The 12,859-nt window shown below is 36.1% G+C and overlaps 1 protein-coding gene across 1 annotated transcript in view; it reads left to right on the forward strand.

The window, feature by feature from the left end:
• Positions 1–12,859, forward strand: part of LOC126204202 (sodium channel protein Nach-like) — a 182,852-nt gene that overhangs the window by 100,238 nt on the left and 69,755 nt on the right. The window contains exon 7 of the mRNA XM_049938602.1: positions 1,870–2,158. Within this exon, the coding sequence (XP_049794559.1) occupies positions 1,870–2,158 (289 nt within the window). The remainder of the gene's footprint in view (positions 1–1,869; positions 2,159–12,859) is intronic.

Genomic DNA, 12,859 nt, shown 5'->3' on the forward strand with positions numbered 1-12,859 from the left:
TGCTACATATCCTATGCCATTTGGATACCCTTCCATGCCCCCCTCCCCCTTTCCCTCTCACTAGCACTTAACTCCACCCAAATGTGCAGGTGAGAACTGTTTCTCTAACACATTCTACAGTTGTCCTCATATTAACATCCAAAAGCCTCTTTCTTTATCTACCTCTGAATCTATTTACACTGCATTTCTTCAGCGCCTTCATTTCATAAGCCTCTTTCTTCTTCCTGCTTCTAGTCCATTGATAAGTAGCGCAGATTCAGAAAATATTATTGTGGATCCTGCTTCTTACAGAATTTGTGTGTATAGTGTATGTACCCTCTTCAACAGTTTTCTTAGTGGCATTTATGTTGTCCTACACCTACTAAAGCAATCCCTCTCCTTTGTTCCTGCACTCAGTAACCAACCACCTCTATCTGCATCTGGGCAGTTTCGCTCTGCCTACATACTCTTATCCTCTCTGACTCTCTACCATCCATCTCTCTAGCCCATTCCTCCCTGTCTTTCATCTATTCCACATTCACTTTACCTGCTCCTTCCAAGCTCACTCATCTCACAAGGGAACCTCCCCTTCGCACCCCCCTCAGATTTAGTTATAAGTTGGCACAGTGGATAGGCCTTGAAAAACTGAACACAGATCAATCGAGAAAACAGGAAGAAGTTGTGTGGAACTATGAAAAAATAAGCAAAATATACAAACCGAGTAGTCTATGAGCAAGATAAGCATCATCAAGGATAAATTGAGCTCAGGAGCGCCGTGGTCCCGTGTTTGGCGTGAGCAGCTGTGGAACAAGAGGTCCTAGGTTCAAGTCCCCCTTCGAGCAAAAAGTTTAATTTTTTATTTTCAGAAAAACCGAGTTCAGGCACTCACACATAATCAACTTCGCTCTCCAAAATTCCAGGACATGTTCAGATTTGCTTGGACATAGGCAGGATTTGACGGTCTACACCCGGAAAAATTTGAAAGATAGGTTTTGACAGAGCACAGGGGAAAGTGAGCGACTGCGAAACTGTTGGATTCATTTGATGCAGTTTATGTGACAAACTCTTATGTTTTCATCACTTTTTTGGGAGTAATTATCACATCCACAAGAAAACCTAAATCGGGCAACGTAGAAGAATGTTTTTACCCATTCGCCAAGTGTACAAGTTAGGCGGGTCGACAACATATTCCTGTCATGTAACGCACATGCCGTCACCAGTGTCGTATAGAATATATCAGACGTGTTTTCCTGTGGAGGAATCGGTTGACCTATGACCTTGCGATCAAATGTTTTCGGTTCTCATTGGAGAGGCACGTCCTTTCGTCTACTAATCGCACGGTTTTGCGGTGCGGTCGCAAAACACAGACACTAAACTTATTACAGTGAACAGAGACGTCAATGAACGAATGGACAGAACATAACTTTGCCAAAATGAAAAAAAACTTTTCGCTGGAGGCGCGACTTGAACCAAGGACCTCTCGTTCCGCAGCTGCTCATGCTAACCACGGGACCATGGCGCTCCTGAGCTGAGATTATCCTTGATGTTGCCTATCTTCGCATGGACTACTCAGTTTGTATATTTTGCTTATTTTTTCATAGTTCCACACAACTTCTTCCTGTTTTTTCGATTGACGTGTGTTCAGTTTTTCAAGGCCTATCCACTGTGCCAACTTATAACTAAATCTGATGGGGGTGCGATAGGGAGGTTCTCTTGTCAGTTGGTATGCATGTATGCAATTTACTCCAGAAGAATAGAGGTTTCGTCTAAGGATTAGAATAGCAATTCTTTTAGTTTAATACTTTCATTATACACTGTTTAACACATAAAATTAATGGAATTATTCTTTTGTTAGATATCAGTACTAAAAAGTTTTCTTTTTTGTTGCAGGTATATGTTTTAGCAACTCAAGAAGTACCTACAATAAATACACCTGAATATCGGTACTTTTTTATGAAACCAGGCAGGCAGGTGCAGCACAGATACTCTGTAAAGGAAGTGGAAAATGATCGAGCTGTACATGAACTAACAATAAAACAGAGACACTGTCGCTTTCATTATGAAAATTATGACAATGGCCTTTATCCTTATTATGCTTACTCTGTGTGTATAACCGAATGCCGTAAAAAAGCACAGCTTCACCTCTGTAACTGTGCAAGTCATCAGTTACCAAACAATAGTAAGAAATCATAATGTTGAATTCAAACACTGACTAAAGTGCAGTTGTTATTCTGTTAAATAATTTTGTGTTTTAATTCTGTTTCTTGCAATTTATCAAGTAAGTGGAAAGGATTTTGGTAACATGAGTATATTAATCTGGGTTTTGCAAAACTGTAGGCAATTTTTCCCTTAAGAAATCTCTCCTGATTATTAATGCTTTTGATAAACCCCTGCTAAGCCATAGTCCGCATTTTCACTGAATGTGTGCTAAAATTTCATATTAATGAAACTGGTAAATTAAGTTAATTTCTAGTTGTCTTACTCCTTAGCTTGTACTGCAGCTTTAAATACATAACTCATCATTAAACTAAGGGTATTATACTATTTTATGTTTGTAGACTGGCCATGTTAGTATCACTGAATGACAATAACAATTTGAGTAAGTTAAAGCCGGATATAAGCTCTGCCAAAACTTTTGCAAAAGACCTAATGGTCTTCAGAAAGGATAGGTTAAATACCTTTGGTGGTGGAGTGTTTATTGCTGTTAGAAGTAGGTTATCCTGTGTCAAAATTGAAGAATGTAGTTACTGTGAGTTTGTATGTGTAGAGATTGTACTTGACATCCAGAATAAATTAATAACTGTTTCCTGTTACTGACCCCACAACTCAGATGATTCAACTGCTGAACAGTCCAAAGAAAACTCGAGTCTTCTCATTTCAGATAAGTAACACACTCATACAATTATAGGAGGTGCTGACTTCAAACTATCCTTGATAAGATGGTGAAAATATGTGTTTAAAGTTGGTGGTAGGCATAAAAGATCATCCAAAATTGTACTGAGTACTTCCCCCAAAATTATTTTGAGAAAGAGCCCACTCAAGGTGTAAATGGATGCAAAAACATACTAGACCTCTTAGTAACAAATAATACTGATCAAATAGGGAAAATCATGTCAGATTCAGGGATTACTGGCAACAAGGTTGTAATAGCAAGACAACAATGTAACATCTGAATCCACCAAAAATAAATACAAAAATATATCTATTAAAAAAAAAATTGCTTGACACCTTCATAAGAGACAATTTCCACTCGTTCCAAAATATCTACGTGAGTGTAGAGTACATATGTCTTAAATTCAGAGAAATTGTATTGGTAGCAATTGAGAGATTTATATCAAATAAATTAATGAAAAATGGTACTGATCCCTTGTGGTGCACAAAACAGGTCAGAACACTGTTGCAGAAGCAATGAAAAGAGCAAACCAAATTTAAAAGAAAGAGAATCTCCAAGATTTGCAATGTGTTACTAACGCATGAAACTTAATTTGGACTTTTAATAGCTTCCACTATGAAACTCTGTCTCAAAATCTGGCAGAAAATCTGAAGAGATTGTGGGCATATGTAAAATACACCAGCAGCAGGATACAATCAGTACCTTCACTGCATGATACCAGTGGTAATGTTACTTTTGACAATGCTGCTAAATCAGATTTACTAAACACAGTTTTCCAAAATTCCTTCAGTGAAGAACATGAAGTTAATATTCCAGAATACAAATCAACAACAGCTACTGGCATGAGTAACTTAAGAGCAGATATCCTCAGTGTAACAAAGCAGCTTAAATCACTTCATAAAGGCAAGTCTGCCAGTACAGATTGCAAACAAATTAGGTTTCTTTCAGAGCATGCTGATACAGTAGGTCCATACTTAGCAATCATATATAACTGCTCACTCGATGAAAGATCCGTACTGAAAGACTGGAAAGTTACACAGGTCACTCAAGAAAGGAGTAGGAGTAATCTGAAGAATTACAGTCCCAGACATTGACAGTTATCTGCAGTAAAATTCTGGAATGTGTACTGTGTTTTAACACTGTGAATTACCTCAAATGAAATAGTCTATTGATAAATAGTTAGCACAGATTCAGAAAATATCATTATTGTGAATCACAAGTAGCCCTTTATTCACACAAAGTAATGAGCACTATCGACAGGAGATGTCAAATTGAATCCATATTTCTAGATTTTCAGAAGGCTTTTGACGCCTGTCCTCAAATTTCATGCATGTGAAGTATCATCTCAGTTGTGCAACTGGATTTGTGATTTGCTGTGAGGTAGGTCACAGTTTGTGATAGTCAGTGGAAAGTCTTTCAGTAAAACAGAAGTGGTATCTTATGTTCCCTAAGGAAGTGTTGTTGGCCCTCTGCTATTACCAACCTACATAAATGATTTAGGAGACAGTCTGAGAAGCCCTCTTAGATTGTTTGAAAGTGATGCTGTCATTTGCCATCTAGTAAGGTCATCAGAAGATCAAAACCATTTGAAAAATGACTTAGACACAATATTCGTATGGCATGTGAAGTGCACCTGACTTTAAATGAGAAAAAATGTGAGGTCATCCATCTGAGTACTAACAGAAATTCATTAAATTTCAGTTATATGTCATATAAATCTAAATCAAGGGAGTGGTGTAGTCCGCCATGTTGAAACGCACCTTTAAATGTTTATGCAGAAAGAATACAGCAAAGTAAATGCATTTGAAAACTTTAGTTGCTAAAATGCACTGCAAGTATTTTTTAAAAACTGTTGAAGTTAATCATTTTTTGTTGCATGAAGAACCGCTTATGATTGCAAATTGTGTAGCCCTTCCTGCCTAGTGCACAATCAGCCATGACATAAGAACATAGCGCCGCATAGTGCTAATATCCAAAGTGATGCCAGCGAATCTGAAGCACCTAAACCATATAAAAAATGTCACGTATTATTAATGTTTTGAATAAGAGGCAGCTGACATGAGATTGTTCAAGATTGGACCATGAGTCAGTATAAATATATTGCTTGATCATGTTTCTCCTCACATCAGGTTGATGGTTGCCCAAATATGCCATGCCATCATTGAAGTGAACAGCTTCTCAAAACATGTACTGCACCATGGATGCAGGCAATTGGGGCTGTATTATGCATTGGGGTTATTCCCTCGAATTTCCAAGAGAATTGTGGTAGTAATCAAAGGAATCATGGCAGCTGTGAACTACGTGGATATCACTGTAGACCCTAGAATGTAACCAGTTTTCATGGCTACAATTTGAGTACTTAACTTTTTGATAATACATGATCTTGAATGAGGTTCTTACCTCAGATCTGTTGCAATTTCTCCACCTGAAATAATATTTGGGTCTAATTTCCATATGCGTGGAAATTTTTGCAGAATTATTCCAATAAATAACGTAGCTAAAACAGTCAAAATGCTTTTAAAACTATTTTATTGCATTACAGACTGACATAGCTTTAGTGCCTGAAAGATGACATAAGACTGATATACCACTGATACTGCCATTGCTCCTTATATAACTCCCAGTAATTCTAAAGTTACATTACATGCCATTTCAGTTAAACTTATTTGAATTTAAAATTAAAATTTCAATGCTTGTACAAAACTGGTTATGGAATTTGACTTTACAATTCACAGCAAGTTTTGTGAAACTGTGAGCATTCTGAACTATTACAACTGTCATATCAAAATTACGTGAAATGTATATCCATAACAATGTCTCAATTATTTTTGTTAATTGTACTCTAACAATGTTTACAATTCAAAGTCTTTCATTTATGTAACTTTTCATAAATTTTGCATTGTAATATTGCATTCTTCATTATGGTCAGAATTATAATTTTTTACTAAATGTTGTCCTATTCTGCTAGATTACAACCATTACATCCTTTTGTGCTTGATGTCTTCCCCCAAGGTGATGGCATGTTCCAGCAGGATAATTGTTCATGTCACAAGGCCCGAGTTGAACTGCAGAGGTTTGAGGAGCATCACAGTGAGTTCACACTGATGTCTTGGCCACCTAATTTACCTCATCTGAACCCAGTGGAACACATCTAAGACACTACCAGGTGTTACCTCCACACCCACATGCCATTGGACTGTAATTTATAGAAATTGCTTGGTCTGTGCATATAAACATCTGGTGCCACACACGTCTAGCAACCTAGGAGTTGTCAAATCCATGCCAAACAGAATCACTGCTGTATTTCACTCCAAAGGGGAAGCAACATGCTATTAAGCAGGTGGTCACAAAGTTTTCACTCACCTGTATGTGTGATGTGAACTCATGACCTATTACTGGTACATTTAATTTGACAAGGGTCAATACTATGAGCAGACAGATATGAATTAAACAAGATCACCTCCTCTTTCTGTTAGTGCCTGATATCTTAAGTTGGCCTTTGAGCAGCTCAAATTATATTTAGCACCATTGTATCATGCTAAGATACATGGACCATCACCCACCATTTACCCACTCATACTGCACAGCTTTCATCAGCATCTTAACAGTCAATATTTCTCACTCCTTCACCACAGATACTTTATTGCCCTTTGTTACATAACAACAGAAGATAATTTATTAGGACAAAAGTGAGTGAAAGTGAAACAATAGAACAGAATTTTTATCTTTGTGCTAACGCAATGAGACACCTGTGGCAAGAATGTTGAATTGAGATTTTTGATCAGTTTAAGAGTGTGTTGATCTCTGACTTACCAGTATTATTCTCGTCATTCTTCTGTATCATTATTAGATTTTGGTAAATATTTGTTTAAGAATATTTGATTTGATTCAGTTCAGATTTCATTTAAAATTATGTTACGTTTTTAACACTAACACAGAGCTGACAAAAATGAATAAATCTCTTACATACACCCAATGTTTTCTGAAGCTAGTATGAGCTAAAATAAGACCTACTACACCTCAATGTCATAGCAATAATGGTCCTTCCACATCTACAACTATACTCCAAAAGCCATCTTACAGTGAGCGGCAGTGGGTGTTCCTGGTACCATTATCATTTAACTGATATCGCATTCTATTCACAAATGGTATGTGGCAAGAACAACAGTCGGTAAACCTTCACATGAGCTTAGATTTCTCAGACTTCCTGCTACAGTTATTTTGCAAGTTGTATGTGGCAGGAAGCATATTCTTCTTGGAATGTATGCTCTCAGAGTTTCATCAGTAAACCACTCTATGATTCACAGCATTTCTCCCACTGCAGTTTTTTAAGCATCTCCCAAGTACTCTCGCACTTAATTAAGGAATTTATGATGAAAGAGTTGCTTATCTTTGGATCTTCTCTATTAATCACACTTGAAAAGAGTCTCCAACTGACAAGCAGTACTCATAAATCAGGTACCATTTTGATCCAGCAGCCATTATGAATGTCTATAATTCCTTTGTGTCTTAACTCATGAATCAGTTGAAAGGGTATTATCTAAGTCACTTCTTTTGTAGATAAATAACATTTCCTTAGGATCCTTCCAATGAATTTCAGTCTGTCATCTGCTCTCCCTACAACCAGTTTTCTGTGGTTTCACTTTGGATGATATGGAGAGTCAGTCAGTTAGTTGTGTGTTCCACATATCATTTGAACAATTCTTTTATTGAAATGATGTGGAATGAGTTAGTGTACAGGATATGTATAAATGATTAGTGTTAACCTTAATGAACATATTATTATTTTTAGTCCCACTCTTGCAACTACACTTTTTTGAAATACTTTTCGAAAGTATGTTGAGAAATCTGAGGCCAAGGTAAATGTGGCTGTTGTGAACCTTAGCTGGCTACCATAGAGTAAATCAATTGATTGACCAGCTCATGTGTCATGTATTGCTATCCTAAGATTAAAATTATTAAAATATTCTTTAACACTGAGGAGGCAACTGTACCGTGATATTGAGACTAGGGACTGTCATAATGTTAAGCTCTTAATTCTCTTAGAGCAAGTGCTGTGTACATCTGATAGCCTTTTTTGTCACTTGGTTTTTGTCCCTTGAAAACAGTTTTTGAGCCAGAGCAGTTGCCCTATAAAACAATTCCACAGCTAGGGTGGAAATGGAAAAACACAAAATATGCATAGACTAACAGGGTTTTACTTACATTATTCCTCAATTTGTACAACAGCTAAACTACTTGAGACAGTTTGGAGCACAATTTTTCTGTATGACTTGATTATCTGAGTTTCTGGTCTGTGTAAAAACCTGTAGACAGTGATGTAAACAGTGAATCATCTATGAACATTCGATGTGTTCAGTGTAAACTCTTCGATTCTCCAAGTTGCCTCTGAACTAAAAACAATTCTAAAAGCCCGTGTCTCTACTCCAGGATCACCAATTCACACATGGCCTCATCATCTGCATCCAGGAAAACCAAAGACTGTAAAGCAATAGTTCTCTTTTATGTTAGCACAAGGGACCTGTCACACTTCAAATAGCAGCTGGCCTCTCCAATCCATATAGTTCTTAAGAAGAATAACTAGTGGCACCCATGTAGCAACTATTTTCAGCTTAATACCAAGGCGATACCTGATCATTATCCTGTGCCACATATTAAACACCTTGCTATGCACATTCATGGTAAGACTGTTTTCTCCATGATTCGCTTTGTCTGTGATTTTTATCATATACCAACTGCACTGGAAGATGTATCCAAAACCACTGTTTGAACTCCATTCAGACTTCATGTATTTAAGTGAATGCCATTCAGACTGTGCAATGTCGCCCAGACTTTTCAACTCTTATTAGATGAAGTAACTAGAGACGTAGAGTTTTGTTACATCTATATTGATGGCATGCTTGTAATGTTGTCTGGCAAGGCAGAGCCTCTAGCACATCTGCAGCAACAATTCACTAGACAACAAGAACATGGTTAAGTGATTAACCCACAAAAATATATCTTCAAAGTGATGGAAGTAAAATTCTTAGGGTAGCTTATCAATGCACAAGGAATTCTGCCACCTCAAGTCAGAGTGTAAGCTATTTCTCAGTTTCCACAGTCTGTTACAATATAAAAAATACATCATTTTTGGGATTGACAACCATCTATCAATGTTTTGTGCACAATAATGCATTTTGATAACACCTTTCTATGAAATGCTAAAAGATTTGCCTAAATGTGGACATATGCTACAGTGGACTAATGAAAAGATAGCAAGCTTTTGCAATGTAAAAGCTACTATTGCAGAAGCTGCATTGTTGGCTTTTCTTCTTCCTGATGCACCTCTTGCAGTTATGATAGGTGCATCATCAACTGCAACTGGAGCCATGTTACAACAGTATGTGCAATATTCTAGCTTTCTTCAGCAAGAAATTATCACCTCTGCAAGCAAATTGGTCAATGAATGATGGCAAACTCTATGATTCAGATTCTTTATTAGTCATTCAGCACTATTACATGCAATAGACTTCATCAGTTCACTTAACCCATTAATTTTATAAAATACATTTTTATGTATTTAAGTTGTTATTTCTAAAAATTCTTCTAATGAATAGAATGAGTTGGTTAACAGGAAGTTTTGTAACTTTTCCTTAAATACTTTGACTGGCATGTTTGAGGCATATTTATACAATTTCCTATATATTTTAATTGCCATCAACCTATGACTATTGTTAATTTTTGCTAATCTATTTTGTGGCAAGAGCAGAGAAGTACAGATTCTTGTATTGTAGTTATGCCTTTGACTTGTTACACCTAAATTTGATAGTTCAGCAAGTATATAGTTAACATTATAAAGAATATATACATCAATAACTATTAATATTCTATATTTAATGAACAGTGGTTTGCAATGTGCCCTGTTATCTACCTTTGCCATTACTCTGATTGCCTTCTTCTGGATAACCAGAATTTCACTTATTTTTTGCTGTTTCCCCAGAGTATTAATCCATACCTCAAAACAGGTTGAAAAAAAGCAAAGTAAGCTGTCCTTACTTGTTCAAATGTCACACAGCACATCATTCTCTTCAGCAGATAAGCAACTCTTGACAGCCTAGCCACTATGTGTTCAACATGAGAGTTCCATGTCAGTTTACTGTCAAATACAATACCTAAAAATTTTGAATTTGGTTTTTTCTTTTTTTACAGTCTTTGATAGACTGAACCACATATTCTGGGTCTTTTTCTCATTTTATAATAGACCATTCACATAAACCACAATATTGCATTTTCTTTTGCCAAATTCATATTCGTAACAAGTTTATCAAATACATTGTTTACAGACACAAAAGTTGTATCACTTCTCTGCATGTACATCTGTACACATGTTTCTCAGTAAGTCCTTTATGTGCAAGGAATAGAAGTGGTTCTAATTTGGATTCCTGTGGCACTCTGTGTTGTACCTCAAGTGTGTTTGACGGATGTCTTCCTGAGTTCACCACTTGCTTCTTTTTATTAAAATATGATTTGATGAGTTTTAAACTTTTGTCACATATTCCAAAGTACTCAAGTTTAGAGAGCAAAAAAGAGTGGTCAACACAGTCAAAGGCTTTGCTCCAATCACATAAGGTTACTGGTATGTGAGCATGGTCCTCGAATGCTGCTAAAATGTCTCTCACTAAGAGTTCTATGGCACATATAATTGACTTTTCTTTTCCGTAACCAAACTGTGATGTACTTAACATATCATTTGGTTCTAGGTACTCATACATTTGCTGATACATTATGCCTTCAAAGACTATGGCTAATAATGGAATTAGTGAAATTGGACTGTAGTTTACTGGCTCAGATGTCCTACCATTCTTAAAGACGAGTCACTTTTGATAATTTGAGAGGATCAGGAAAAACCCCTTCTGTGAGACACAAGTCTATAGAATTTGTTAATGATGGTACATTGTAATATATCATTTCTTTCACTAGATTGTTTGACATATTAAAAATATCTGTACTATATGAATTTTTCATTTCTTTGACAATTTTAAGAACTTCATCTTGGCATACCTCTCTGAAGTGCTCAGTGAAGGTCTGGCCAGATTATGATTTAGCTTTGTGCTCTTAAGATAATCTGTATATGTTACACTGGGTTTACTGATCAACTTTTTGATTTCATCAGCACAGCTTACAAAATATTTGTTGCACATATCTGATCTTATTGGGACTGTCTTATCAAAATTTCTGATTTCACCTTTAACAGTATTAATTACTTACCAGGCTGTTTTGTGCTGGTTTTTACTATTTCTTATGAGATTAGTGTTGTATGTTTGTTTAACCAATTGTAGCTCTTTCCTATACAGTTTCTTAGTGGTTATTTCAAGGTCCTTAATTTCATTAGAATTATTTACTTTGCAGAGGCAATTTAACAGCAGTAGCTTATTTTTTAAATACTCTAACTCTTTGTTGTACCACAATTTACCCTATCTTGTTTTATGATATTTCTTTAGAACAAGCTGAGCTTTAACAACCTATTAAGTAGTTGTGAAATATTTGGGCATTGGAATCACATCTTTGAAATAATTTGTCCCAGTTAGTTATGCTCAGCTGATGTGTTAGTTTTCTGAGATTAGTATTAAGGTATTAGATTTTGATAACTTCTGTACAGTCTTGTTCCTGCCCCCTTTCATAAAATGTCTTAACTATGCTGTTAACATAGAGTGGTCTGAGAAATCAAGTTTCTTTACACTGGTGGAGTACAAATCACAAGCACTGTTGACAAAAGCATTGTCTAAGCATGCTTTTAGTCTTGTCGGTTCTAAATTTGCATGAAGGAAGTTGTGCTGCCTTAGTATATTCAGTAGCTCATTTACACTGGATTTGTTACATGTTACATCAGAGCTTGAATTAAAGTCTGCCCTAATTATTGTTACATATTGTTTCCACTTTGTTATGCAGCAAATTATACTGCCTAAATTATTTAAAAAAGTTTTTCATCTTAGTCAGGGGTTGATAGATACATACTAAGGTAAGTTTTATTGCATCATACATGATTCCAGTAATTTCAAAGTGTTTCCCTACACGTACCCATCTAAGATCTAGTGCTCTTAACTCTATTTCATTTGAAATGTAGATAACAGCTCCACCATTATGGTACTGAGAGCTGCAAAAACTTTTTCCATGTTTATAATCTTCTAGAAAAGTATTTGTCCAGGTTCAAGCCAATGTTCAGATAAACACAGGAAGAAATATTTGTTTTGTGGTAATGACTGCTCCAGTATTTCAACTTTGCTTTCAAGATCCTGAATGTTTAGAAATAAGATGTTACTGTGACTTATCTATGAATTAGCAGGCTGATTTTTCACATTTTTTTAATTTTCTTCCTGGTTTGAAACCATAAAGAATCATCATTGAGTGGCACAGGCATATTTTCCCTTCGACTCCTCCCTAAGCTGTGTTGTACTGCTGCTCCAGTTGTTGTTGGTTCTGCTAATGTTATGGTTGTTGTTGTTGCTGCTGTCATTGCTGTTGCTGCTACTGATGATGAGGATGCCGCTGCTGTTTCACTTATTTCTGCTATTTGCTTTTCAACAACTACTGTACTTTTCTGTGAGCTGCTTGTATCAGGGGTGTTCAGTTGCATTAACCAAATCTCACATTTGTCTTGGAGAGATGTAATTTAGCTGACAGCAGATTTCACATTTGAGTCTCTTACTTAGCACACACTTCTCGTCCATGAGAGGTATGACTCCTATATCATCACACCGCACATTTGAGATATTATTTACTACATCTAAAATTTTTGTTACTATAACATTTTTCCCAAGTTTATTTAGATGAAAACCATGTGTTACAAGGAATCTTTTCCCCAAATTGCTAATGTTCACAAATGTTACGTTTTCAGATCACCTCAAATATTTTGTGTCTCTGTATTTGCACTTTCAAGTTCTTTGTTTACACAGGACCATTCTCTCTAGTTGTAACAATGTGGCACTGAAAAAACTTAACATTTGTTCC

This window comes from Schistocerca nitens, chromosome 9, assembly GCF_023898315.1.
Source record: "Schistocerca nitens isolate TAMUIC-IGC-003100 chromosome 9, iqSchNite1.1, whole genome shotgun sequence".
In the NCBI taxonomy this organism is placed as follows: domain Eukaryota; kingdom Metazoa; phylum Arthropoda; class Insecta; order Orthoptera; family Acrididae; genus Schistocerca; species Schistocerca nitens.